The sequence below is a fragment of the Fringilla coelebs genome (genome assembly GCF_963513975.1).
Source record: "Fringilla coelebs genome assembly, chromosome: 9".
Taxonomy (NCBI): domain Eukaryota; kingdom Metazoa; phylum Chordata; class Aves; order Passeriformes; family Fringillidae; genus Fringilla; species Fringilla coelebs.
This window is the reverse complement of record NC_140067.1, coordinates 8,701,880-8,725,752: the sequence shown is the minus strand read 5'-3', so window position 1 is coordinate 8,725,752 and position 23,873 is coordinate 8,701,880. Positions and strand designations below refer to the sequence as shown.

Genomic DNA, 23,873 nt, shown 5'->3' with positions numbered 1-23,873 from the left:
AGCTCCAAGGCTCTGTGAGGAAGGAGATCAGCAGAACACAGGGATAAAACAGGTCAAGCTCCTGGGTTGGTTGAAATGTGTGACGGCTGCCAATGGTAAAATGAATTTTTGCGCCGAGGCACAGGGAAGGGTTTCCCTCCTTGGCTCAGTGGGGAAGGTCTTGTCTCCCTCCAGGGGATCATGGCAAATCTAGAGCTGGATCAAGCTTATCTCCTGCGCTCTCTGTCCTCGCCTTGCAGGAGTGGGCCACAAATCCAGGTGTTCCGCCCTTCCTGCGGCGGATGCTGCGGAATCCATCGTGAGCCATGGTACGGCTGTGTGTGCCCTGGTGGGAGCTGAGTCCTCCCTTTCCAGCCCCAAGGGCAGAGAAGAGATGCCTGTGTTACCTGGGATGCTGCAGGAGCGACTGCAGCCCTGTGCTCTCTGCCTGATACACCCACTGACATGAGCTGCGGTTCCATGGGCATCTTTCATTAATTAAAAAAGAGCTCAAGTGCAGATCCAATCTCCCACCCAATTACCTCACTCGTTCACTGGCACCAAGGAACAACATCAGAAGGGGTGTTCATTAAATTTGTGTTTGCCCTGCTCTGGTAAAGCAGCTCCACAGGCTAGAGTGGTGCAGAGGTCACAGAAAAAAATATAGGTAAATAAAGCCTTTTGAGGAAGGAGGAGGAAAATTAAAGCTTTGTTTGGGTGTCCCTGGTTTGGGTGACAGACAGCAAAAAATGAAAGCTGGGACTTTCTTTTTGGACAGAGTAAATGTGCTTTGGTGGTTTTAATTTACTCAGGCTCCTTTGAAAGCAGCAGCCAAAAATCTGCTTCCTACAAATACATTTGGTTTTGGAAAAGTGGAGAATTCTGTCGGTCACAGTGGCTGATTTGACACAGTCAGGAAAACTAAAGCAGGAGAGAAAAGCCCCAAACTGAAGTGTTTGGCACAACAGAAATATTTATGGAAGACACTCCATTTTCCTTGGAAGCTGGTGCAGTCGATGAGCTGCCCCCTCCAGAGGTCTGCTCCCACTACAACTTTATGAGGGATAAACCATTATTTCCCATCAAACAGCTGTTCTTACATCTCTATTTGAGGGAGTTGGATGCTTTTTCAAGAAGTAATAATGTAGGTGAAAACACTATTTCCCTCCACTTTTAAATAGGTAATTTGACCCCCAGTATGAAGCAAGGTGGGAGTGAGAGGGGCCACACTTGGGTGGATATGGGTCTACACTTCAGGTTAAATCAATTCTGATTATTTGCACAGAGACAGCACAGATCTGCCCAGGCTGTCAGTGACACACCCAGTTGACACTCTCGGGATACAACCATGCCACCTGCCCCAGAGTCACTCTGGATTTTTTGATTTTAGGCAGTATTAGAGATGAGATCTGAATATCATCCTTCCTTAGTGCTCAGAAGAATAGCAGTGAGTCCAAAATATTTATTTGGATTTGGATAGGCAAAAAAAAAAAAAAAAAAAAAAAAAAAAAAAAAAGAAAAAAAAAAAAAAAGAAAAAAAAAGAAAAAAAAGTTATTTTAATTGGCAGAAACATTCCTTCTCAACAAGGAAAACCACCCAAGGGTGAATGGTGGGTCATTCCAATGAAATGAGACTGAAACTGTTCAGGGCAGTAATTCTGAAGCTGGTGAATTTTGGTTACTTGCAAACCCTGCATTTTTGGCAAGTTCATCTATTCCCCCTCAGTTCCCAAGAGAACATAAAGCCCCTGCTTACACCTGCTTTGCCTCCAGCAGTTCAGCATTTGTCACTTGTTACATTTTCACTTGATAACCACTTTCTGGACTGAGGGCTTGAAAAAAGAATTTGGTGATCAGAGATTTTTTTCCTGGACACAGCTTGCATTAATCAAGTTTTCTGTCAAAGAACCATAAAGTTCATGGTGTGTGAACACACCAAGAATCCATATGAAATTTTTATTACTATCTATTATCAAAGTAAGACCAAAATGCTCTCCAAAAAGAAAACCCTGTAACTTGTAAATAAAGTTTACACTTCTCTGAAGAGCAAAGAGGAAACAATATGGATCAAAAATAATCTGCAAATTTGGCCTTCATTTTCTCCCAGCCAGCAGCGTTTGGCCAATATTTTGTCCTCTTTGAGCAAGTGCTATTAAAAAGAAAAAGAAAAATGCTTGCCTTATAGGAAGTGCTTAAACAGGAAATTCACCTTCAGATCATTTCCCGGTTGTTAAAAAATTAGCTTTAGCAGAGAAGGGAGAAGTGGAGTGGTGAAGTGCATGATTATGTCTCTTCCTCATGAACACCTTTAGGATGCTGACCCAAGAAGAGCAACCAGCTCCCAGCTGAGGTCAATATGATGGCTGATTTGTACCTCTGATACTAGCTACTAAAATTGAAAAGGAAAGGGGAATAAAAGCAAAAGAGGTCACAGTTCTGTAACACTGACAGTAACACACAGATGACGGGTGCTGCCAACATTATAAACTATATACAAGACGGAGCAGGACTCTTCCTTCCCCCAAAGAACGCAACAACAGCAACAAAACAAAAGGTGAATAAAACACAGTTGGCACCTTATTGAGGGGATGAGGAGAGGGGGCTCCTCCTGAACGTTACAGGCTGAGCTCAAGGCAGTCCAGAGGGCAGTCCATCTGTCTGAACACAGATCCTCTCCCCCTTCCTCATTAAATATCTCACGAAGACCAGGCCGGTAGCAATGTCTGACGCAACCGTGGTGCTAAGGGGACGTTAATAAACGCCAAGCTTTCCCTCCAAGGGAGCACCTCACTCCAGGAAGAGGTGGGGGAGCGTGGGGATCCGAGGAGTGCCAGCCCCTGGTGCCGCCTCTGACGGGCAGTCAGTTGGGGAGGGTGTCCAGCCCCAGGGACGCCGCGTGCTGCTTCGCCCGGAGCCGCAGGTTCTCAATGCTGGTGGTTTTACTGTTCAGGCTCGGCAGGGAGCTGGAGGCCTGCAGGATGGGGGAGGACCAGACCTGCTGAGCGTGGGACAGCGACTGGTAATAGGACTGACAGTGCAGGGAGCTCAGCGGGGCCATGTTGACGTTCATGCCCAAGTAGGGCATGGCGGACGGCGTCCCCATTTCAAAGGAGGAGTAATGGACCAGGTTGTTGGTGGCTGCCATGTGCTGGCGGAACTGCTCCTGCAGGCGGAAGAGGCTCAGGGGCGAGGAGGAGTAGGAGTGAGTCTGAGCCAGGCCGCTGCTGGACGAAGGCGTCACAGTCGCGCCGATGGGGGACTCTGTAGCGGGAGACAGAGGGGATGGGGGTTATTCCTGCAGGCTGGAAAAGCAGGTGCTTATTCACACCCCAGAAAGCTTTGGGCAGCAGCACGGGCTTGTCTCTTGCACCAGAGGGCAAATGAGAGAGGGTGGGACAGCTCACAAGGGCTGAGTGTGCGCCCTTCCCACACCTGGCGCCTCAGAGCGTGGAAATGCTGGGCACTGCTCTCCCCAAGATCTGACTGCAGCAGATGCTCCAATGGACACCTTTAGCACCTTCAGTGCTCCAATGGACACCTTACCCTCTGTGGGGCCTGTTCCGTGGGGCTGAGGACTAGAGGACAAGCCCGGGCAGCCTATCCATGAGCACCCACTCCAAAGAGAATATGGGACGATACCCAACCACCGGCGCGCCCTTTGGAAAGGGGTCCTGACACCAACCCCCACCAAGGCGCTGCCCCTCACCTGCTTTTGGGCTTGCCCTCTTGCAGTTCAAAGCCTTGCTGTCCACACCAGGGCTCTTGTCCACTTTGGCCTCATCCAAGGTGCTCTTGAACTCCTCCTCCCTGTCGGTCTGGTCCTCGGGTGCCGACTCGCTGGCAGACTGCTCTGACAGGGTCAGGTTGAGGTCAGTGCCCACCTCGCTGGGGAGGCTCTGGACCTTCTCAGTGTCCGGGGTGGGAGCCTGGGTCTCCAGCACAGGGGGCTCCATCTTTCCCTCGCTGTGGCTCCCCTCGCAGTCCTTCTGCTTCTGCAGCTGCTCTTTCTGCAGGCTGCGCTGCTTCTTCCGGAATTTGGCTCTCCGGTTCTTGAACCAGACCTTCCGTGCCACAAACAGCAAGGGAGAAAAATCAGTGAGAGTCCTGCTTAGGGCCAAATTCAGCGTCACTCAGAGCTTCAGGGGAACCCCAAGTAAGGAGGTGCTGCAAGCACACAGTGCCCAAAGGCCATTCCACTTTGCTGGACCTTAGAGCTTGACTGTTTCTACTGAATCTACAAATAACACTTCAAACAGACTAAAAAACATCCAGCCTTTATATTGATTTTTTTTAACAGGCTCCACTGCTGGTGTGTTTTAGGGTTTTTTAGTTTTTTTCCCCTGAATTCGTTAGGCAGCTCATCCAAAAAGAATCTCTTGCAGCTGTAATGTCTGATGACATTACCCTGGCTTACAGTCTGTTAAGTTTCTAAAACCATTTGGTTATAAGTGTATCAAAACTAGGATGGCAACACTCAAAATGAGTCATTACAGGCACAGGCTGTTGTCTGGGAACTGCATTTAGGAAAGGAGGAGAGAATCCGTTATTTTTTTAACCTAAATCAGTAGAGATGTATTAGAAGAAATACATTAGCAAATCTTGTTTGTTGTTTGCTTGGTTAGATAAGGGGACAAGCCATTTTTTAGATCAAACTACCTTGATACTTATATAAAAGAACTAACTTTTTTCCACAACTTTTTCTCTTTGCAGTGAAGAATATTTACCATTTAAAAGACAAGAACTGCTCCACCAGCAGGTTATGAACTAGCACATTTCACTAATTGAAACTAAAAAGCAAACAAAAACAAAAAGCCAACCCAAATCTTGGCCTGAGATGTTACAAATATTGACACTGGTGGAAAAGAGCAGCTGGAATTACTTGGGTCTCTACTTTTTTGAGAAAGCCAGAAAAGCCTCACAAATAAATAAATAAGTAGACTTCTGTTGCTGTTTCTAAAATTTCCCCCAAAGAAATGTGAAAGAACAAATGAAAACCAGTGTACACTTCAGACAATCCTAAATTTAAAAAATGTGCGCGTGGATTAGAAGTTTCTTAAGCAGATGTGTGACTTTGGATAATTTTATCCTCCCTGCCCCTGCCTTTGACAACTTCACTGCCCCAAAATCTTTGCTTCCACTGCAAAGATCCTGGAAGGTCGAGGGAGCTGTCAGCCCCCTGGGAGCCTGGCTGTGTCCTTTGAAACATCCCCACTGGCGAACCCCCAGAGTATCAGTACCTGGACTCTGGCTTCAGGCAGGTTTGTGCACATGGCCAGCCGCTCTCTCATCACCACATCTGGGTAGTGAGTCTTCTGGAAGGTCTTCTCCAGGGCCTCCAGCTGCTGGGCGGTGAAGGCCGTGCGACTCCGCCTCTGTTTGCGGTGCTGGGATCCATAACGTGCCTCCAAAATGATGTCTTGAAATGTACAGCCGTTGGAAGACAAGGAAAGTGGCCAATTTAATTATTGGAATTTGCGCGCTGACAGTCGAATAAAGCGCTTGCTAACATCAGACAAAACGATGGAATGTTTTTTTCCGTTGCTTTAGAGCTAGTGAAACACGTGCATATGGATTTTACTGGTTAACTGAGGTGTCCAAAGAGATAAAATAATAGCAGAGGGGTTAAAGCTAGGTGACCTTTGAGATCACTTCCAGCCCAAACCATTCTGTGATTCTAAAAGCCTGTTCTGGAGAGAGAACCTCTTTCTGTGACAGCTGTAAAAGCTGTTGAGATTCCAGAGCTGAGTTTGGCTGAAACAACTCAGCCTCCTCCAACATCAGTGGGGCAGGACATGCAGGTGCCCAGACCCTACCACGGCATCAGCACCTTCCACTCAGAAACACAGCTAAAAATGATGTGGGGGCATTCACTCTCGTACTTCTTTAATGTCTTGTGCAGTCTTCAAGGCATGATATTGGAGAGCTGTTCTGGGCTCCAGTTCAGAGAGCATTTAATCTCATGTGCTTTTGTGCATTTTGCTCCAAAGCACATCCTTTACTGAGCACGGACACTCTCCAGCATCTGGGGTGGAAACACCAGCCAAGGCCACGTCCAGCCCCACTGGTTGCAAGCCCAGAGCTCATGTGCTGAGCTCTTCTCAGCAGAGCACCTCCTCACAAGGTCTGACTTTGCAAACCAAGCTTGGAAAATTGAGGGCAGAAAAGAAATTCAGACTGGGGAAAATCTGAGGCCAACAGTAAAGGGCTTATTATTTTACCAGAGGGGTTATTATTGCACAACAGTTAGTGGGAGTAGAAAGATCTTAAATCAATGAAAATAAGTTACTTGAAAATGAAAAAAACCCACCCTTTATTATGCAAGTTGGGACACGCTGTGCTACAGCCCTGGAATGAAACAGTCTGGCAAGGGGTTTGCTCTCATAGAGGAAATGCAGAAAGAGCAGTGTCTGGTATCATTTTTAATTCGGTTAAGAATGTGACTTCCAGTAGAAGGGAGGAATGAACACAAGAAAAAACAACAGGACAGAGAGGAAAGCTGGCACCGTCAGCACATGGAGCCCGAGGAAGGCTCTGGCTGCTGTTTGTTTGCGCTTTTGTCACGAGCGTCGTGACACGAATCCAAACAACAAACAAAAACCTGCTGTCCCCCAGCACCACACAGCCAGGCCTCAGACCCACCGGCTAACGAGCGTAGCAAATCAGCTTTGCACTGCTCAAACATTCCTCTTCCAAAACTTCCAGCTGTTCCATTCTAGGTCAGTACTCACAGCGCCCTTCTGGGGGCTTGCCAAAGCTGCGTGGTTTTGGCAACCTGGCAGAGATGTGATCAGGCTAAAGGTCTTCAACAATATAGTTCTGGTTGCATACAAGAGAGTTTTGTGTTTGAGGAATCAGAGCTCCTTGGGGAGTTCAAATGCTGGTGATAAAGCTGCCCCTGTGGAGGCAGAGGGACCATCCTTGTGCATCCAGGCACAGCTCACAGAGCAGCCAGGCAAGGAGAAGGGATATTCCAGCACAAGAAATGAAACTGAAGCTGCCCCAAAACGTTTGAAAAAGCCAACATTTGTGTTTCAAGTACAAGAAAACAGGAGAAAGGGCACTGGTTAAACACCCTACCTAAACACCCTACCTGCAGGCTGGAATATTCCCAAACTTCTAGAGTAGAGGTTAGACCTACCAGCTCCCCAGAGGCAGCAGCTCATGCATTAAGTTTGGCCACTCCAGCGGGAGGCAACCAGCAATTATTTTAATGTTTTAACTATGTTTTCAGGCTTTGTGCAAGAAGGAGAATATAAATTGCAGGTGAGGCTTTGCAGTTACCTCCAGAAACCTCTGTTTTCTGACTTAAGGTCATTTGCTTTTGTGCTGCTTTATTCTGACTGTCCCTGGAAGGCAAATGAGATCTATAACCTGCACTGAAAGATATTCAGAAGTAACAGAATGTGAGGAAACTGCAAAGGAAACAGCTCGTAGGTATATAATGCCTACGCTGCCAATGATAAGCAGACAAGGGGACTGTGGGATTTAATCTGGAAAGTCTTCCAGGTGGGTTATTAATTTTAAAGATAAGAGGTAAGGAAACCAATTGAATCTTCTGGTCAAGAATGTGAGAGTAGTTTTTTAATTATTTTTTATCTTCCTCTGCTTTAGCCTAGTTAGGGCCAAAGACATTAAGTCCTCCATGCTCTACTCTAAAAGACAGAGATCACAAACATCTTTCAAGAGACCCTTGCAGCTAGAAAAGGAGCACCTTGAGACCCAGGGTCTGCAAGCTACATTGCAGAGCTCAGGGCCATCTGCTCCCTCCTAAAACCTGCACAGTGAAAAGGGGCAGGGAACAAGGGGATGGACGACCAGGACAAGAACAGTGCTCTTCCCATCACTCTGCAGCCCAGCAGAAGAGTCCAGGCCTCTTAGATTCCACTTTGGTTATTTACTGGTGAGAACAGTGACTCCTGCTCTGCCCTGTGCCACCCCAAAGATCCCACAGGCCACTTGGAACCATGCTAAGAAGGTCACAAACAGCAGCTGGCTAAGGGAACGTTGCTGGCAGGAAGATCTGGCAGCCAGCTGTGGCTCACTGATCCAAAGAGTCCAAGATCTTTATCCTCTGCCTTTGTGGACTGCCCACCTGGTAGGACCTGCCTGAAACTTCTGCATCCTTATTTTGGCTTAAGCTGTTATTTATGAAATTTAGCCCACCAAAGCTGTCTGGACAGGTAATTTTCCCCACCTATTCTAGACTGGAAGGAATCCCACTACAATTTATTGGTTTTTTATCATCAGACATCTAGAAAGCTATCCTAGAACAGATACACATTTTTAGGCAGTCAGGGAAGACAACCATTCTGGGGAAGTTTCTAGAATCACAAGTATAGTAACTTTTTACTTCAGCTTCCATATCCTGGTTGTTGAGTCTGCTTTACATCACTGCATCCAAATCCAGACCAGAACAGTGATGTTGCAGCTGTTGATCACTTGCACTGCAGGAGCCTTTGATAACCTCAGCCAGGTCTGGATGTTTTGTGGCAGGCTGAAATTTAGAGCAGATAAATGTGCCCTACCACACCAAACATTCCCAGGTCTCCATCCATTATTTTTGAACAATTACCTCTACCAAATCATAAAATGCTGTCTGGGCTTTGCACTTCCTATTAATGAGAGCATCAGTGCAGCGCTGTTACAACCATGGCTGAACACAGAAAACCAGCTCAGATGTTCTGGACCAGCAGCTCCTGTCCTGCTGCCCCACCATCTACAGTGCTGAGTAAATGACACTGCCTGGGTAAAGTCACAGATGACTTGATTTGAGCTAAAAAGTTGTTTTATGGAAGGCAGCAGGATCTGCAGGAAAGTGTCACCCAGGGCAAGATTTAGGATCCCCAGAGAGAAATAGGTCACGGTGAAACCCAAATAAGATTCAAATTAAGATCATCTCCCAGAGAGAAAAAGAGGTTTTTAGGAAAGAAGTGGAAAATAGTTGCATGAAGAGACAACGTGGAGAAACAAGCTGTGGCCTGGGATGGCAGGAGGTGGCTGTCAGGGAATGCCAGACCTGGGTGCCTGAGCTGGGAAATCCAATTTACTTCATGATCACTCTGCCCTTATTTACTAACAAGAAAGGGAAATTATTTGCTGTTCTCTGTTCACTTGCTAAAAAGACATTTCAGTGTCTTGTTAATCCTTTCTCTTTTCAATCCCATTTAGTGGAGCCACATCCCATCTCTCCCCTGAGCTTCCCAGCTGTGTGAGGCCAGTCTGAAGCAAGGTGCCAGCGCACACTGGAGGGCAGGTGTCCTCTGAGAGCCTGGCCACAGGGACAGCCCTGAGGAGCACACCATGCCCCTTGGCTCTCTCCCACCCCAGAAGACCTCCCCTCGATGCGAGCAACAAGGATTATTTTTGCGCTGGGATTTTTGGTTTCTTTGTGCGCGCGGCTTTTTTTGTCGCTGTTTTTTTGCGGGGTTTTTTGGGGTTTATTTTGGGGGTGGGGTTTTTAGAGCCAGGCAAGGGCACTTGCCACGGGTTGTTCTTACCAGCCAGTCTCTCAGCCAGGGTGAGGGCGTGCACGGAGGGCCGGTAGTCGGGGGCGTGCTGCGCCTGCTGGGCTGCCTGCTGGTGCAGGTTGTACATGGCGCTCAGCGAGTTCATGGCGTGCAGCGAGTAGCCGTTCACTCCATAGTGCTGCATGGTGACATCAACCTGCAAAACGACACCCACGGGAGACAGGGGCTCAGGGACCTGCTGTTCCAGCAGCCTGGTGTCTCAGCAGAGCTTTGGAAATGCTGAGCTCGGGACTGAAGTGCTGCGTGCCAGGCTCGTGTCTGACATCTCAGCTCCAACGGGTTGTGGGGCAGGAATGGAAATATCTTCTGTACACCTGAAGCACCATCAACACAAGTCCAGCTTCCAAACTTAAAGCCCAGAATATGACTATATCTCACTCATGCTGATTGAAATATGGGAAATGAATTTTTTTGCATACCACAGCAGAGTTTATCATATTACAGTGACTTTTAATGCATTGTCCTAGCTCTATCCCAGGGCTAGCTGGGATTTTGCCCCTATCATTGCCTATTTGTAATCCCAGTGCTGGAATGTCAAATAATGTTTCTCATCTGAACTCACTCATTTATAATTTGTTTCCATTCATTATTCATTTTTCTAACAGGTCTTCCTAAGAAAACACAGATGACACGGTGGCGGGGGGTGGGAAAAGAGCATGTGGTGAAAAAGAAAATAAATCTGCACCATAATAGCACCAAAAATGTTATGGCTAAAGAGGGAATAAGTTTTGCAATAAATACTGACATTTCATAGCTCAATAGCAAGGAAATTATTTCAGAAAACTAATGGCTTTTTTTTTTCTAGTGTGGGCTCTGCGTGAAACTTCAAGCTCTTTTTCCTTACAGACCATCTGTAAAACTGAGCTAATATTGATCTCAAAAGCCAAGCAATGCTTCATTCATCCCTGTTGTAAATGACTGAGGGCCTCCAGGATGTCGTTTCTGCAGTTTGTAAGACATCAGAAAGGAAGTTGTGAAACATTAGCCACAAAATAAATTTTTTAAACCACCGTTTACATCAGCAAGTCACCATCTGGAAAGGCAGTGCAATGAACAAACGCCCAGGGAAAGAGGGTCAGCCGGACTAACTTAAGGAAAGCAGACATCTCTTCAGGCAGCCTCTTAGAAAACAATTTAAACACTGGAGGGAGGTGATGATTTCAGGAGAAATGTCCATGGTTTTGGAAGGAATGTGATGCATTGAACAGTGAAATTTGGAAGAACAATTATCGGCTGTATTTTCTGTTCTGCAAAAAGACCTTTGTATTTGCCCATACATTATTTATACCATGGAGGGACAGACTCATGGTGAAGAGGCAGAGATGGAAATGAGCTGGTGCCACTGCCCCTTCTGCTCTGAATTCCTGTTCTTTCCACCTTGATGTAAGAAGTACAACCATGAAGTCACCTCGTGGAACAGCCAGAAACCAAGCACAAGTTCCTTAAAAAGCAGCTGAATTTAGTACAGCAGGGTCTGGGGCATCTCATGGCTTCACCCACACAAGCATCTCTGCACTGTGGTGCCCAGGAACAGGGGAGAGAAACATGCAGCTGAGTTTGGCAAACAGTCTGCCAGCCCAAGGATGACCCTCATGAATGTGAATTCTGGTTTGGGGATTGTCCTCTCAAAGAGGCTGCAGAAATTATAAACCTGTAATTTTGGAATTTAGCACTCTGCTTCACTCCTGTTTCCCCAAGTCCCTCGCTCCATTTCATGCATCATTTCAGCACCGAGTGCCAGTGGAGGGTGACAGGTCCAGGTGTGGTGACACCACAAAGATCTGACACACACCCTGATGCCAGCTTCATCTGCTTTGTTTCTGCCTGTTCATCACTCTGGACTGAGTCCCCATTCTTCTAAGATAAAATGTGAAAATGGACATTTTCCAAAGCTCACAAGGATGCCGTAGCTCTGCTCTAATGGAGCTTAGGGAAGATTTAAGCAATGACAAAATTGTTTGCTGATCAAGGTGATGGACTTCACACACTAAGAGATTTTTGGCATTCTTATCTATTTTCCTCACAACGGGGTTCACAGCGAAATTACCGTTGTGATGTTGCTTTTTGGGACTGCAAATTTTGCTGCTAGTGGCACGTGTTAAGGGACTTGTCCCAGTGACATGGCCACAGAAGACATCTCCCATCCCCTGGGCACGACTGTCCTGTGGTGCAGCCTCACCCCATCCTTGGTGTGGTTCATTTCCCAAGAGCATCATACCACCCAATACAGCTGTTCACTGCCTCGCTGTCACAGACAAGGGCAGGACTGGCTTTTCTGGCCAACACAGGCAGCAAAACAGAGATCTGCAGCTTCATTCTGCCTCCTCCCCTCTCACCACCTCACTAGTGAACCAGCTGGCTGTTGCACCAGCTTTGGTCAGCGGGGTAGAGGTCTCAAAGCTTATTAAGTTCCTGCGTGTCTCGTGAAAACCATTTGAGGACACAGAACCTATTAACTGCTCTGGGCTGCTGCCAGACCTCTGTCCTTAATCGAGGCTGGAGAATCCACACCGGGGCTCAGCCTTGCCAGGAGATACGTGGGAGGCCAAGTGTCTTTGACTCCCAGCTCACAGAAATGCCTGTTTTTCTTTTCTAATCCCCCTTGCATGTCATCGGCTGTGCAGCAAGCTGGCACATTAAAGGAAAAACGAAGAGGGAGAGGAGGGGAATTTTCCCATACCATACAGTCTTCCAAGGACACTGCCAGTGGTGTTGTGTCTGGAGCCCAGTGTTTCCACTGAAACACTTGCTCCAGGAATATTTTGGTGGTTTTGATTGTTAAAAGATGATTTTATGTGTATGTTTTTGGGTGGCTTAGAAGAAAATGCATTTAAACAAAAAAAAAAGAAAAAGAAAAAAGAGAAGGACCTCATAGGGGTGGACTCAGGATAGGAGTCAATGCCCATCACAGCTTTGGTGATAACTGCCTGCTACGCTGCAGTGCAGACAACAGGCAGCACTTCTACTCACTTGTGCAGCAAATGTATCATCCCAGATTCTGTATAAAAAATGAGAGAATTTACTGAGCGAGACGGTTCAGCCGGGTAAGCAAAGTTAACTGAGACCACAAATAGCTCCTGTTTAACTGTCAGCTCCGAGCTCACTCCAACCCCAATAAATTAAATATTTAAAAGACATCATGCAGCAATTTTTTTTAATGGAGAAAGCCATTCATCAAGCCACTGCTGTGTTTCACAAGCTGTCGAATAGTGCTTACACTGGTTAAAATAATCTTTATATTTCATTAAGCAACCAAATAAGCTGATCCCTTCCCACTGGCTGTATAGATGGTTTTAATTTTCAAAATCTGCAAATGCATCTTTTATGTCTCTGCGTGGCTGGAGGGCCTCAGGAACAGCCACAGCCAGGAGCAGGATGAGAGCAAAGTTTGAACTCCTGCTTTCTGGAAGGGTATGGGTTTGAGCAGCTGTGGATAAGCTGGGAGGGTTACAGGGTCCATCCTGAAAGAAAGGGGATTCCTCATGCTGATTTTGTGCATCAGAGATCAATGAAGAGTTAGGAGCAGTGAAGAAAGGAGATGGAAGCTGAGGAAAGGTGCAGGAAAACAATAGTGATAGAAAAATGCCCCTGCTGGGAGCCTGTGGGCTGATGCTGCAGCGTTTGCTCAGCACAGGGGGAAGATGCTGCGGGCAGTGCCTGGGCTGGCACCTCCTGGGCTGGTGCTCTCTCCTTGCATGGCCCCTCAGGGCAGCAGCAGAGACTCTCCACCCCCAGCATCCCAATCCAGCCCTCCTCCTGTCGGTACAATCCTGGCATTGCTACCCCAGGGTCAAAATCCCTCCTATGGCTTGCACCTCTCACTTATGTTTTTGCTATGGAAGGCTCATGGATGCTGTGCCTACCTTTCTTCCCAAGCCTGCAGACTTCTCAGACCTCAGGAGCCGTGTCCTGCCAGGATCCAGCCTGGGATTTCCCCTAGCTGTAACTGCTGCTGCCTATGAGAAATCCAGCTTCCTCCATTCCTGCATCGCTTTGAGGCCAGGCAATGCAGAGTTCTGCCCATCCCAGACTTATCCAGGGACCCCACCACTCTGTACTCAGCTGCTGCTGTTCCATCTGATGCAAAACAATTTGCACATTTACCAGCCAGAAACAGGAGCCCTGTCATGCCAGGGCAGAGCTGCCCTGCTCCAGCCAGTGTGGCTCCCTCCATCCCTTCCCAGTGCTGGCCTTGAAAACCTCAGGTTCCCCTGAAGCCATACAGCACAAAAGTGCTGCAATTTATGGGGCACCACGTAATAGTGTAACATACAGGGGAGATCTGACCCTGGGTTTTCATATTCTCAGCTTTGTACAAGGCTTTAAGTTTCCCTATTTAGCTGGCAACTAATTTTGTATAATTCTGCATGTAATTCTGTCCTGAGAAAAGATGTGAAGAGAGACCCATGCATTTCCTCACCAGCTGAAAACCCTGTTCCTAGTGGCTTCTGTATATGTGGAATTCAGACAGATCTGAAAACAATTTAAAAAATTAGGTGTTGAAGTTTTCTGAAAAGTACCTGAAAAGAAAACGTCCATATTTTCCCTTCTATCAGGAAAAAAACCAAACCGACAAATCGCCAAACCAAAATCACAAACAAGACATCTGCCCTTCTCAAGCAAACTCTGTCAGGTGAAATGAGGCTGGGTGTAGGACAGGCAGCTTTGCAGGGGCTTTGGACCATTATCTCTTTTCCCTCCAAATAGTGAGCCATCCCAAATTCAGAGAAATGCTGAGACTAAATTCATTGATCTACATGAGACACTCAGGGTAATAAACCCTAGAAATACTGAATGATTCCTAGAGGTTGCAAGAAGAGAATACCAGTCTGCTTTTGACTGGTGGGCACCATAGGGTGTTTCTTATCACTTCATCAAAGCTGTTCCCTAAATGGGAGGGTTGGTGATGGCAGAGAAAGTGTATGAGGCTTTCTTTATGTGGGAAATAAGCTGTACGAAAAGAAAAGAAAAGAAAAGAAAAGAAAAGAAAAGAAAAGAAAAGAAAAGAAAAGAAAAGAAAAGAAAAGAGAAAAGAAAAGAAAAGAAAAGAAAAGAAAAGAAAAGAAAAGAAAAGAAAAGAAAAGAAAAGAAAAGAAAAGAAAAGAAAAGAAAAGAAAAGAAAAGAAAAGAAAAGAAAAGAAAAGAAAAGAAAAGAAAAGAAAAGAAAAGAAAAGAAAAGAAAAGAAAAGAAAAGAAAAGAAAAGAAAAGAAAAGAAAAGAAAAGAAAAGAAAAGAAAAGAAAAGAAAAGAAAAGAAAAGAAGTAATGTCTGGACTTTGGGAAGTCACTTTCAGAAGGGAATTTCAAGAGTATAATTCATTGCTTATGGAGAGATTCACCACAGATGCATTTAAAGTTTGGAAGAGCGTGGCACAGCCTCGGGTCTGTGCCCTGATGCAAGGCACAGCTTGAGCACAAGGAAAAGATCAGTAAAAAAAAAAATCAAGCATGAAACACAAGTCTGGTGCACTTGATTGGTGTTCAGGGTTCTGCAGGTGACAGAAAAAAATAGGAATAGCCCTGTCAGGTAAAAGGAAAGTTGTGGTCCTCAGCTTAAACCCCTGCAAAGGTGCTACAAATCACTGCTGGTGTTGATGCAAAGCACAGGAACCCACTGTTCGTTACTAACAGGGAAAGACAGCAAATGGTTTGTGCTGCAGCATCCTTTCCCCCTTATTACCACTGGCAAAAAACATCATGGAAAACAGAATTGCAGCAGAATATTCCCCCTCACCTCCCCCGGAGCTGTTCTGGGTTATGATTTTATGCTTTAATTCCTTATTCAGAAACACTTCAAATCAGAAAGATAAATAACAAATCTTTGACTCTGTGTAACTCACATTCTAGGAAAACAGGCTCGCTCTATAGACAGACATTGGGTTTATATGTATTTGGTACTAAATGAATTACATACCTGGGGGGGTATGAATAAATGATCTTAGCAAGAGGTTTTCTTCAATTTTTTTTTTATATCCCTAAATCTTTTAGATATATAAAGGCCCAAAATAACGTAAGATAATAACCAACATGTTATAAATCAGTTTTGTTCCTCATGTGAGATTACTGAATATCTAAGGAAACAATTTCACCTTTGTAGTGGATGAAATATCAATAATTGGAAATACTGTAACACATCACAGTTCGTCATTCAAATGTCAAAGTCTGAGAGCAGCATGCGCTATAAAAACAGGCTTCCAAAAGACTTTCCTTGTAACTGAAATAAGGAACTGAGAACAGCTCCCAAAAAAAAAAACCCCTCAGGACTCTGCATTTCTAATCTTCCTGACATATTTTTCCCCCTGTGAATATTCCTGGATTTAAATAAAGTTAATTTCTAAGTGCAGAGAGAGCTCATAATTAAGCAGGACCTAGTTAAACCTACGTGACAATGCACTGAAAGCCAAACCTGACCAATTACATCAATTCTAGCAGCTCACACTCAGCTATTCCTAGGGACCTTGGAATAAATAAAGAGATTTTTTTTTCCTTAAAACCAGGAGGATTGCTATCAGCTGAAATCTGGAAATACTTCCAGTTAGGGGCAGCAGCACCAGTTTTGGGTAGACCTTGTCAAATAATTGATTCTGAGGCTGTGCTGATGATGAGCGCAGCAACTGTGTTTGTAATGCTCATCTATTTGCAGTGTAAACATAACAGGATGCAAGAGGGCTCATTAATTTTTGTAAAACAAACCTCAGAGCATCCTGCTGAGACAGGAAAGTTTTGTTGCAGGACCCCAGAAATTCTCAACACCAGGTTGTGAGCAGCTGAGGTAACAGGGCTTGTCTGACAGGGGTAACTTGCATCATTTGCTGTGGGTTTTATTTAAAGCTTTTGTGAAATCATTGTTTTTCACCCAAAAGATAACGGAATTAAGTGACTGATTAGGCACTTCTTGGCAAAAGGCTTTCCAATGCCTCTGTTTGCTTTCCAGGTACAAAATAAAGAAAATAAAATAGACACCCCTAAAGGCTCTGCTTTTGAGTGGGGGAGAAGTTTCAGGGCTTGGAGCCCAGCAGCTTGCAGTGTAGAGCCAGGAGTGGCATCACCAAACATCAGTGCGGTGCAAAATCCCTTGCTTGTTGTAATTTGCACGAGACAATCAGTGCTGACAGATCAAACCAGGACAAACTTCCCTTCTCCCCTTCAGAGCAGCACTCAAACCTCAGTGGAAAAAGAAAAGCTCTTGATAGCAAGATCACTTTGACTCTTGTTTTTCATCTCATTCTGCTTCCAGATCAGTCAGCAACAACAAAAACAACGAAAAAAATCATGCAATTAAGATTTCCTATCATTGACACCAGAATGGAAACTGAGCTCTGCAGCCCAGCTCAGCCCAGGCTGCTGCTGCAGGCTGCACATCCGTGGATATGAAACGCCGTCGCATCCCGCTGCGTTCCTGTGCTGCCCACCTGCCCTCCCCTCTCCAGACCTCACAGCACCTCTGCCTCTGGTCTGCCCTGAGTTCAGAGCTTGGAGTAACCCCAAAGCACCCTGCAATCTTACTACTGAACTAATGAACAGCTTTAAGGGTTTATCTTTGGTGTTTTTATGAAAGGAAAAACAACAAAGTACCTGCTCAGTCCTTCGCCTCGCTTCTGTGAAACAGGCTTCCTTGAGAAGCATCATTTTATTTTCACCAACACTGGCAAAGGGAATTTTCCAAACCAGACTCTGCCCTTTCCCAGGGCTGCTGGAAGCATGAGGGTGGCTCCCTGCTTGCTCTCTGCCCCCAAAACAGCTTTTGCCTGCAGCATATTTGACTGCAGATTGTTCCCACGTGCAAACTGACTGTCTTGGAAGGCAGCCTCTTGGGAATTCTGGTTCAGGAATCTCCCATCCCTGGAAGATGGAGCAATATCCTGGAGGATTTTACCCATGACAGTCTCATTTAGAAGACAAGGATCTACAGTTCTGTGTCAAAATATGCTTTTAAGCCTGTGACCCTTCCTGTGTCTATCCTGAGCACCACAACCACGACGCTGATCTGACAATCTAACCCTGAGCCCTAACAAGGGAGATCAAACCCTGCAAGAAATGCACAGATAAGCTTTGTAAAGATTTTCTGAGGCAGTTTAAGATGTTCCCAGCTCCTCTCCTGCTGCTCCCAGGTGCTGCCAGGCTGGCAGGAGGGAATGCAGGCTTGCCCTGGGTAATGCCTCAGCCCAGATGCTGAGCTCCACGGGCAGGCACTGGGATGAGGCACACAGGGAGGGTGATTTCTCCCCCACCACTGCTACTGATCAAGTAGAAAGTAAAAAGTTGAAGCTGTAAGTTTTGGGTGCTAAGCTCAGGGAGTTTGGTACCCACACAAGGAGGGGAGCAGTGTGTCTGTGAAAGGTTTCTGGAACTTACTGGAGTTTAACCCTGCTGGCACAAAAGCACTTTCCTAGGGGCTCTTTCAGCTGATCAGATGGAGGGCTGTGAGGTTATGATGCCAAGTGCAAATCTGATCGAAGGTGATTTTGAGAGACAGAAAGAGCAAGCAAAACTTAAAAGCAACAGAAGCTGAGAGCTGTACTTAGGATATTTCTGCAAGTTCAGCTGGACCCTGCCTCTGCAGATTCTTGCAGCACTCCAAACAGCAGTCACAAAACACAGGATGGCAACTGCTCCTGCTCAGGCTTAAATCAGCTCTAAGGCAAAATGACAGTCAATCTTACTTTGGCCAAAAAGGGGAAAAAAAATCCTGAAAGGCAGCTCCACAAGCCATGCAGTTGTGGAGGGCTTCTAATACCTTAAAAGAATAAACCAGAAATTTAAAGTTTTTCTTCTCTGCAAGTGGTTACACCAATCTTCATCCTAACACTAAAAAAGATGCTTGAGCTCAGTGGCTTCTACAAGGAGGGGCTGGGGTGGGGGAAAGACTTGTGCCACCTTAAGACAGGGCCACAAACTGGAGTTAGAGGCAGCAGTGCCAGGGGAGCACCACAGGCACATGTAAGGCTTCCTTTCCCGTAAGCCTTTGGATCCCTGCACCGAACCCAGCGCGGCTGCCAAGGCAAGCAATGTACTTTGGCCACCGGCAGGTGATCTGTGCTCTGGAGAGCCTGTGCTGCCGAGCAGGCAGAGCTGCTCAACCTCTGCTGGGTTTTGTGGGGAGACTGAAGTCACCCACCTCGGGCTGACACACGCCAAGAGCCCCCAGAGCTGCTCCCTGCTCGCTCTGCCCGGAGCTCGGCACGGCTGGAAACACCAGGTTTCCACAGCTCCCTCGGGAAGAACATTTCCTCCCTGGAGAGATCCATCAGCTCATCTCTCCCAGTGCAACTGTGACTTTCTCTGGATCCTAGTGGAGTTCCCAAGCATCACACCCAGACCTTCAGTTTTACTGAACCATTTCTCAAATCAGTGTTTGCTGGCCATACAGAGGCTGCTGCTGGTCCTAAGAGAGCAGTGCCAGCTACTCACAACTCCTGGTGTAAATATCTATTTCCCTCCCCTCGGAGAACTGCTGCTCCATCCTGCTCCCAGCCTTCCCTCAGAGACCCTCTCCTTCCCATGAGCTGTAATTCCACCAGAACTGCTTCAGGAAACAGAAGAAGTCTGATCCAAAACCTAATGAAGTTAAAAGGAGAAAAAATAAAATCAATTTCAATAACTCTTAGAGTGAAATAAACTGACGGGAAAAGACCCAGGGTTTGGCTAACCTCAGTGCACCATGAATTAATTCTTGACTATTTGGCTACATTTCCAAATTCTCAAACAGCACATTTTCATGGAAATTCCCCCAAAATAGATTAGTTTATTAGTAGCTGTATAGGATTGGAAAATTTGGGATTTATTGAACCCCTGTTCTTCAGCGTTTTTCCAAATGAAGTAAGGTAGCTATAAACATTCTGTTCAGACACAAGCTCTGGAAACCAGCACTCAACCTTTTGAAAGGGTTTAAGCCCACTGACTTCGTCAGTGCCTCCGTAGAAGTATTCACAACTTGACAAGCTGAATTCTGAGATGCCCCTGAAAAACCACTGGAATCTTAAAAAACGTGGACTACTTCTAGCTGATCACTTTACCCACAGAGTAACCAGTGAAACCAGTAGGGAGATATATCAGAAGAGCTGGTCCAGGACCTTCTCTGCAGCAGCTTTGTTTCATCAGGGCTGGTTGTGAAAATGAGAGAGGAAAAAGAAACTGTTCACTCCGGCTTCTTTTCATCCGATTTCCCTCTTTCTCAGCAAAATATTCTTTAAGAGGATAAAGACACTGGGAAACAAACCCACTGCAGTCTTTCCCTCTACAGCTATATTGTGCAAAACTTGCCTGGCAAGCCTGCCCTTCTGTGATTTGTGGGAAACTCCTCTGTTTCTTTGGTGCAGGCAGTGACACGGGCACTAAGGAAAAGCAACATCTGCACCAGCTCTGTGAGACAGAGCTGTGCCTTCTGATTCGGCAGTAAGATCACTTCTCTTGTCTGTGAGCATGAGGAGAATCTCCCATTTAGACATCAAGATCTCTTTAAATTAGCAGGAAACGCTGGAAAGCTGATCTAAACAATCTTTCTGCGTACTGGCAGTACAATTTTGGGTGCGTTTTTGCGTTGACTATGTTGGCACAATTTAATGCAACCTCTCATCGGTCTCGGGGTAACTCAGGGTTGAAGCTACTCTTACCCCTTCAGGAAATTTGTGCCCATCGCAGCTCTTAATTAGAATGGAAAAACTGAACCTAGAAACACTGCCCAAAAGCCAAAGGGTTGGAGGTCCAAGTCTCTCTGGCTGGGGCAAACAAGGAAGTGGGATTGACTCGCACCAACTTACTCAAGGGTGAAAAGTGAACATGGAAGGGATGAGCTAAACAACCAGCAAGCCAGCTCTGAGATGTGCTCAGGAGAAATACAGAGCAGTGAGAAACTGCAGATTTACTCTCTGCCCGCCGCTGTATGGGGGGTGTGGGCCAGGGAGGGTGGAAAACCTCTCATCCTCAGGGTGAGTCCCATCCTGCTCTCCCTAGGATGGGCAGGGCAGAGGAAAAGCCTGATCTGCTCTAGGGCACCCCGTGGGGCTCAGCCTCTGCCCTTCATCGAGAACACGACCCACGTCCTGTAGGTGGATGAGATTCCCAGCAGGGTCAGGTGTCCACGGCTTGGAAACGCAGGGAGGAGAGGAAAAAAACCAGCAGAAATTGCTTGAAAAGCTGGGGAAGGTGGGTGCTGAAGGTCATCCCCGCAGCCTTCCTGGCTGAGCCCCCGGCAGGCTGGGAAGTGGCCAGCGGCTCCCCCAGCCTGAGGAGGGTCTCACCCGACCCAGCAACGAGCAGATTTCGCTACTCTTTTGCTTTGTGTTCCGTGCAGAAGTGAGGGAGGGAGAGGGTAAATAAACCCCAAACCCTCCAGCCCTGCCTTGGGGGAAGCGGAGAGGCTACTTCAGACAAAACTGTTATCCATTAACATCCAATTATCACTTGGTCCAAGCCATTAATTATAAATCAGCCTCCTAATTGGGATAATTAGCTCTCTGCTACTTAATGTAGTATGACTGATGCGTTTGGAAAGAAGGTAATCAGTCCATTTGTTTAGCGTCAGGCGAACAAATCCAACTCTCATGGTTTAATTTCAGCCGCAGCCTTCCCAGCGCCTTCCCCCCTCGGCCCACCATCAGCATTCAGAGCTCATCGCAGCTCCGTTAATTGTTTGGGAATCACGGCAGGGATGGGCACACGCATCTCCGCGGGGCTTTCGGGACAGCAGCCCCCAGCCCGGGGACGCGACCGGACTCGCCCCTCCCTCGAGGGGAATTGCTGGGATTTTGGGGAGGGGGTTAATTAGAGGGGACGGCTTTGAACCTGAGCGCGACCCCGCAGTTGGGATCGTTCCGGAGCCCCCCGTCACCTCGGCCGCGCCTCGCCTCAAGAAACCATTTCAGGGAGAGCGGAAAAACTTTCCTCTTTATTTCCCCCCCCCTCTACTTCTCCCCACTTCCCCTGGATGTCTCATTAATGCCGGCTGCTCGGCGAGCCGCCGATAGCTGCGGGACATGATTAGATATTTATTACTGTCATTTACATGGAAAACTTGAGCTAACCAAGTGGAACTGGAGGGGGCCGCCGGAGGGGACGGGATGAGGCGGAGCGGGGACATTTCTTTTTCCCCGGCGGAGGCGGAATGCGGGACTCAGGCGGAGCGCGGCCGGCTGGAGCAGAGGGTGCCAGGACAACCCCGCAAAGCCCCCAGCCAGGGGCAGGGGTGTTGGGCCGAGCCCTCCCCGGGTCTGCGGCCGCGGTACCACCTCGCTCCGGCCGCGTTTCGTTTCCAAAGGCAGCGGGCAGCGCTCGGTGCGGGAACCCCACCGGGAAACGGGGGATGTCGCCCCCTCCCTCCCTTCCGCTGACGGCCTCGCCGAGGCGACCCTCGGGGACACCAAGGACCTGTCCCGAGATGCGCTGACCCCTTTTTCCCCCGAGGCGCCGGAGGTCGCCGCCTGGAAATAAATGGAAAACGCAGCCGGGAAAAGCCACGGACGGCGGGGACCGGACGGCTCTGTATGGGGCTCTTCTTGTCCCTTCTCTCCCCAGATAAAGGGACAGGCGCGGCAAGTGTCGCAGTCAAGCCCCACTTCCATCGGAGGAGAAACTTCCCTGAGGGCCTTGCTTTGGGCTAGAGCAGCCCGTGCGTCCGGTCCCCCGCAAGGCTTTCGGGAGGTCACCCGCTCCCTCTCCTTGCTCCCTGCAAGGGGAACGGGTCCCGGGTGCCCCGAGCAGCCAGCACCGAGCGGGGACACGGACTTTTTTCCGCTCAAGTGCTGGCCGCGGCGGAGCACAACCCACCCCCCTTCCCGATCTGTTATCCCATGGCCCGAGGGGCGACTCTGGCGGAGATGTATGAGATCTCTTGCGGTAAAAATATGCATGCGGATCCCCATTTGGTTAGCCCTATAATGGAGGTGTAAATAGGTTTCGACTGCGAAGCCCTTAATTTATCAAGAAGGGCTGACAGCGCAGGTCCGGGATTTATACACCCCTTAAAGAGGGAGAGCGTGGAGGGGGGCCGCAGAGACCGGCCTGCCAGCTCTTTACAGGGGGCTCCCCGTCCGTTCTGCCGTCTAACCTTGCAGCAGGGTGATGTGGGGGTGCGATTTGTCCTAGAGAGGCTTCCTAGCGCTGCCGGCATCTTGCCGTCCCTTCCGCACTCAACTTCCAGCCGCCCCAGACAGAAAAAACAATCCCAGAGCCACCCCGAGCGGGGCCATCGCCATCGTCCCCGGCTCCCGGCCCCGCTCGGGGCTGTTTCTGCTCTCGGCAGCTCTCCCCAGGCTGCGCAGTTTACTAAAACATCATTATGTAAATAGGGGGAAAGTTGCCCTCTCCTCCCGCGGAGCCCGGCTCACGGAGGGATGCGCGTCCCCCACCATTCCCCGAGCCGGGTTACAACCCTCTCATCCTCGCCAGCTGCCCAAACCCGCACCGGAGCGGGCTGGCACTTGGAGTCAATAGGAACGAGGCCCCGAGCTGGTAGTGGGGGTTTGCATTATTTTTCTTTCGCAGTAATTAGGATTTTTTTTTAAGCGCGGTATAGTTCAAATAAACAAGGAAGAAAAGGGGGAAAAAAAAAAAAAAGAAAAAGAAAAAAGAAACAAAGAGGGACAGGACGACAGAGAATTTGCGCTGGAGCCCGGGCCGGGTTTCTCCTCGGCGGTGCGCGCATCCCTGCCAGCGGTCCCGCATTCCCCCACGGACAGATTCCCCCTCCTCGCAAGCAATCCCCAAAGTCCTCTTCTCTCCCCCTCGGCATCCCCAGCCCACCCGGACCCGCGCTGCCCGGGGGTGCGGGGGGGTTCTTACCTGGGGCGGTGGGGCAGCCTCCCGGCCCGCCGTGGGAGCGGGAACACGCGTGGGAGCGCGGCGCTGCGCCCCGGCCCGCCCTACTCCATCCGCCCGCGCTGCCTGCGCGCTGCCTGCGCGCCCGGCGGAGCTGCCATCTACCGGGAGTCAGCATTGGAGAAGGATTTTTAAAAGGAGCTTCATAGCGACCCGGGAGCTACCCAGCAAGATTTTCAATGGTCCTCCACCCTGTCAATCAAAACGGGGCTGCTGGTACACCCCCCACCCCCCCAACACTTCTTACTAGTCATTTACTCCAAGCCGAGGTGTAAACGCCTAATTAAATCCCTGGAAGCGGACGGGATGCCGGTGGAGGGAGGAGGGCTAGAGCCAGGACCGGGGGGGTGGTGGGGTCCGTCAGGCACTGGGAAGGGAAGCCAAGCCGTGCATCTCCCCGCGCCCCCCGCTCAGCGCCGCGCTGGATCAGACCCTGAAGTTCCCCTCTCCCCCGACGGCCCCTGGGTGGTGATGCTGGTGGGGGATAATCTCCCAACTTTAATTACACAGCGACCGCGGCCCCCCACCCTCCTGCTGGCCGCCTCGCTGTCCC

The 23,873-nt window shown here is 48.3% G+C and overlaps 1 protein-coding gene across 1 annotated transcript; it reads right to left on the bottom strand.

The window, feature by feature from the left end:
* Positions 1-2,839: 2,839 nt before the first annotated feature.
* Positions 2,840-23,438, bottom strand: DMBX1 (diencephalon/mesencephalon homeobox 1; the record flags this gene model as incomplete). Its single annotated transcript, XM_084211840.1, is given in 6 exon segments — positions 2,840-3,240; positions 3,686-4,040; positions 5,217-5,395; positions 9,477-9,642; positions 23,285-23,339; positions 23,341-23,438. Coding segments are annotated over 6 exon segments (1,254 nt in total).
* Between the last annotated feature and the right edge of the window lie 435 nt (positions 23,439-23,873).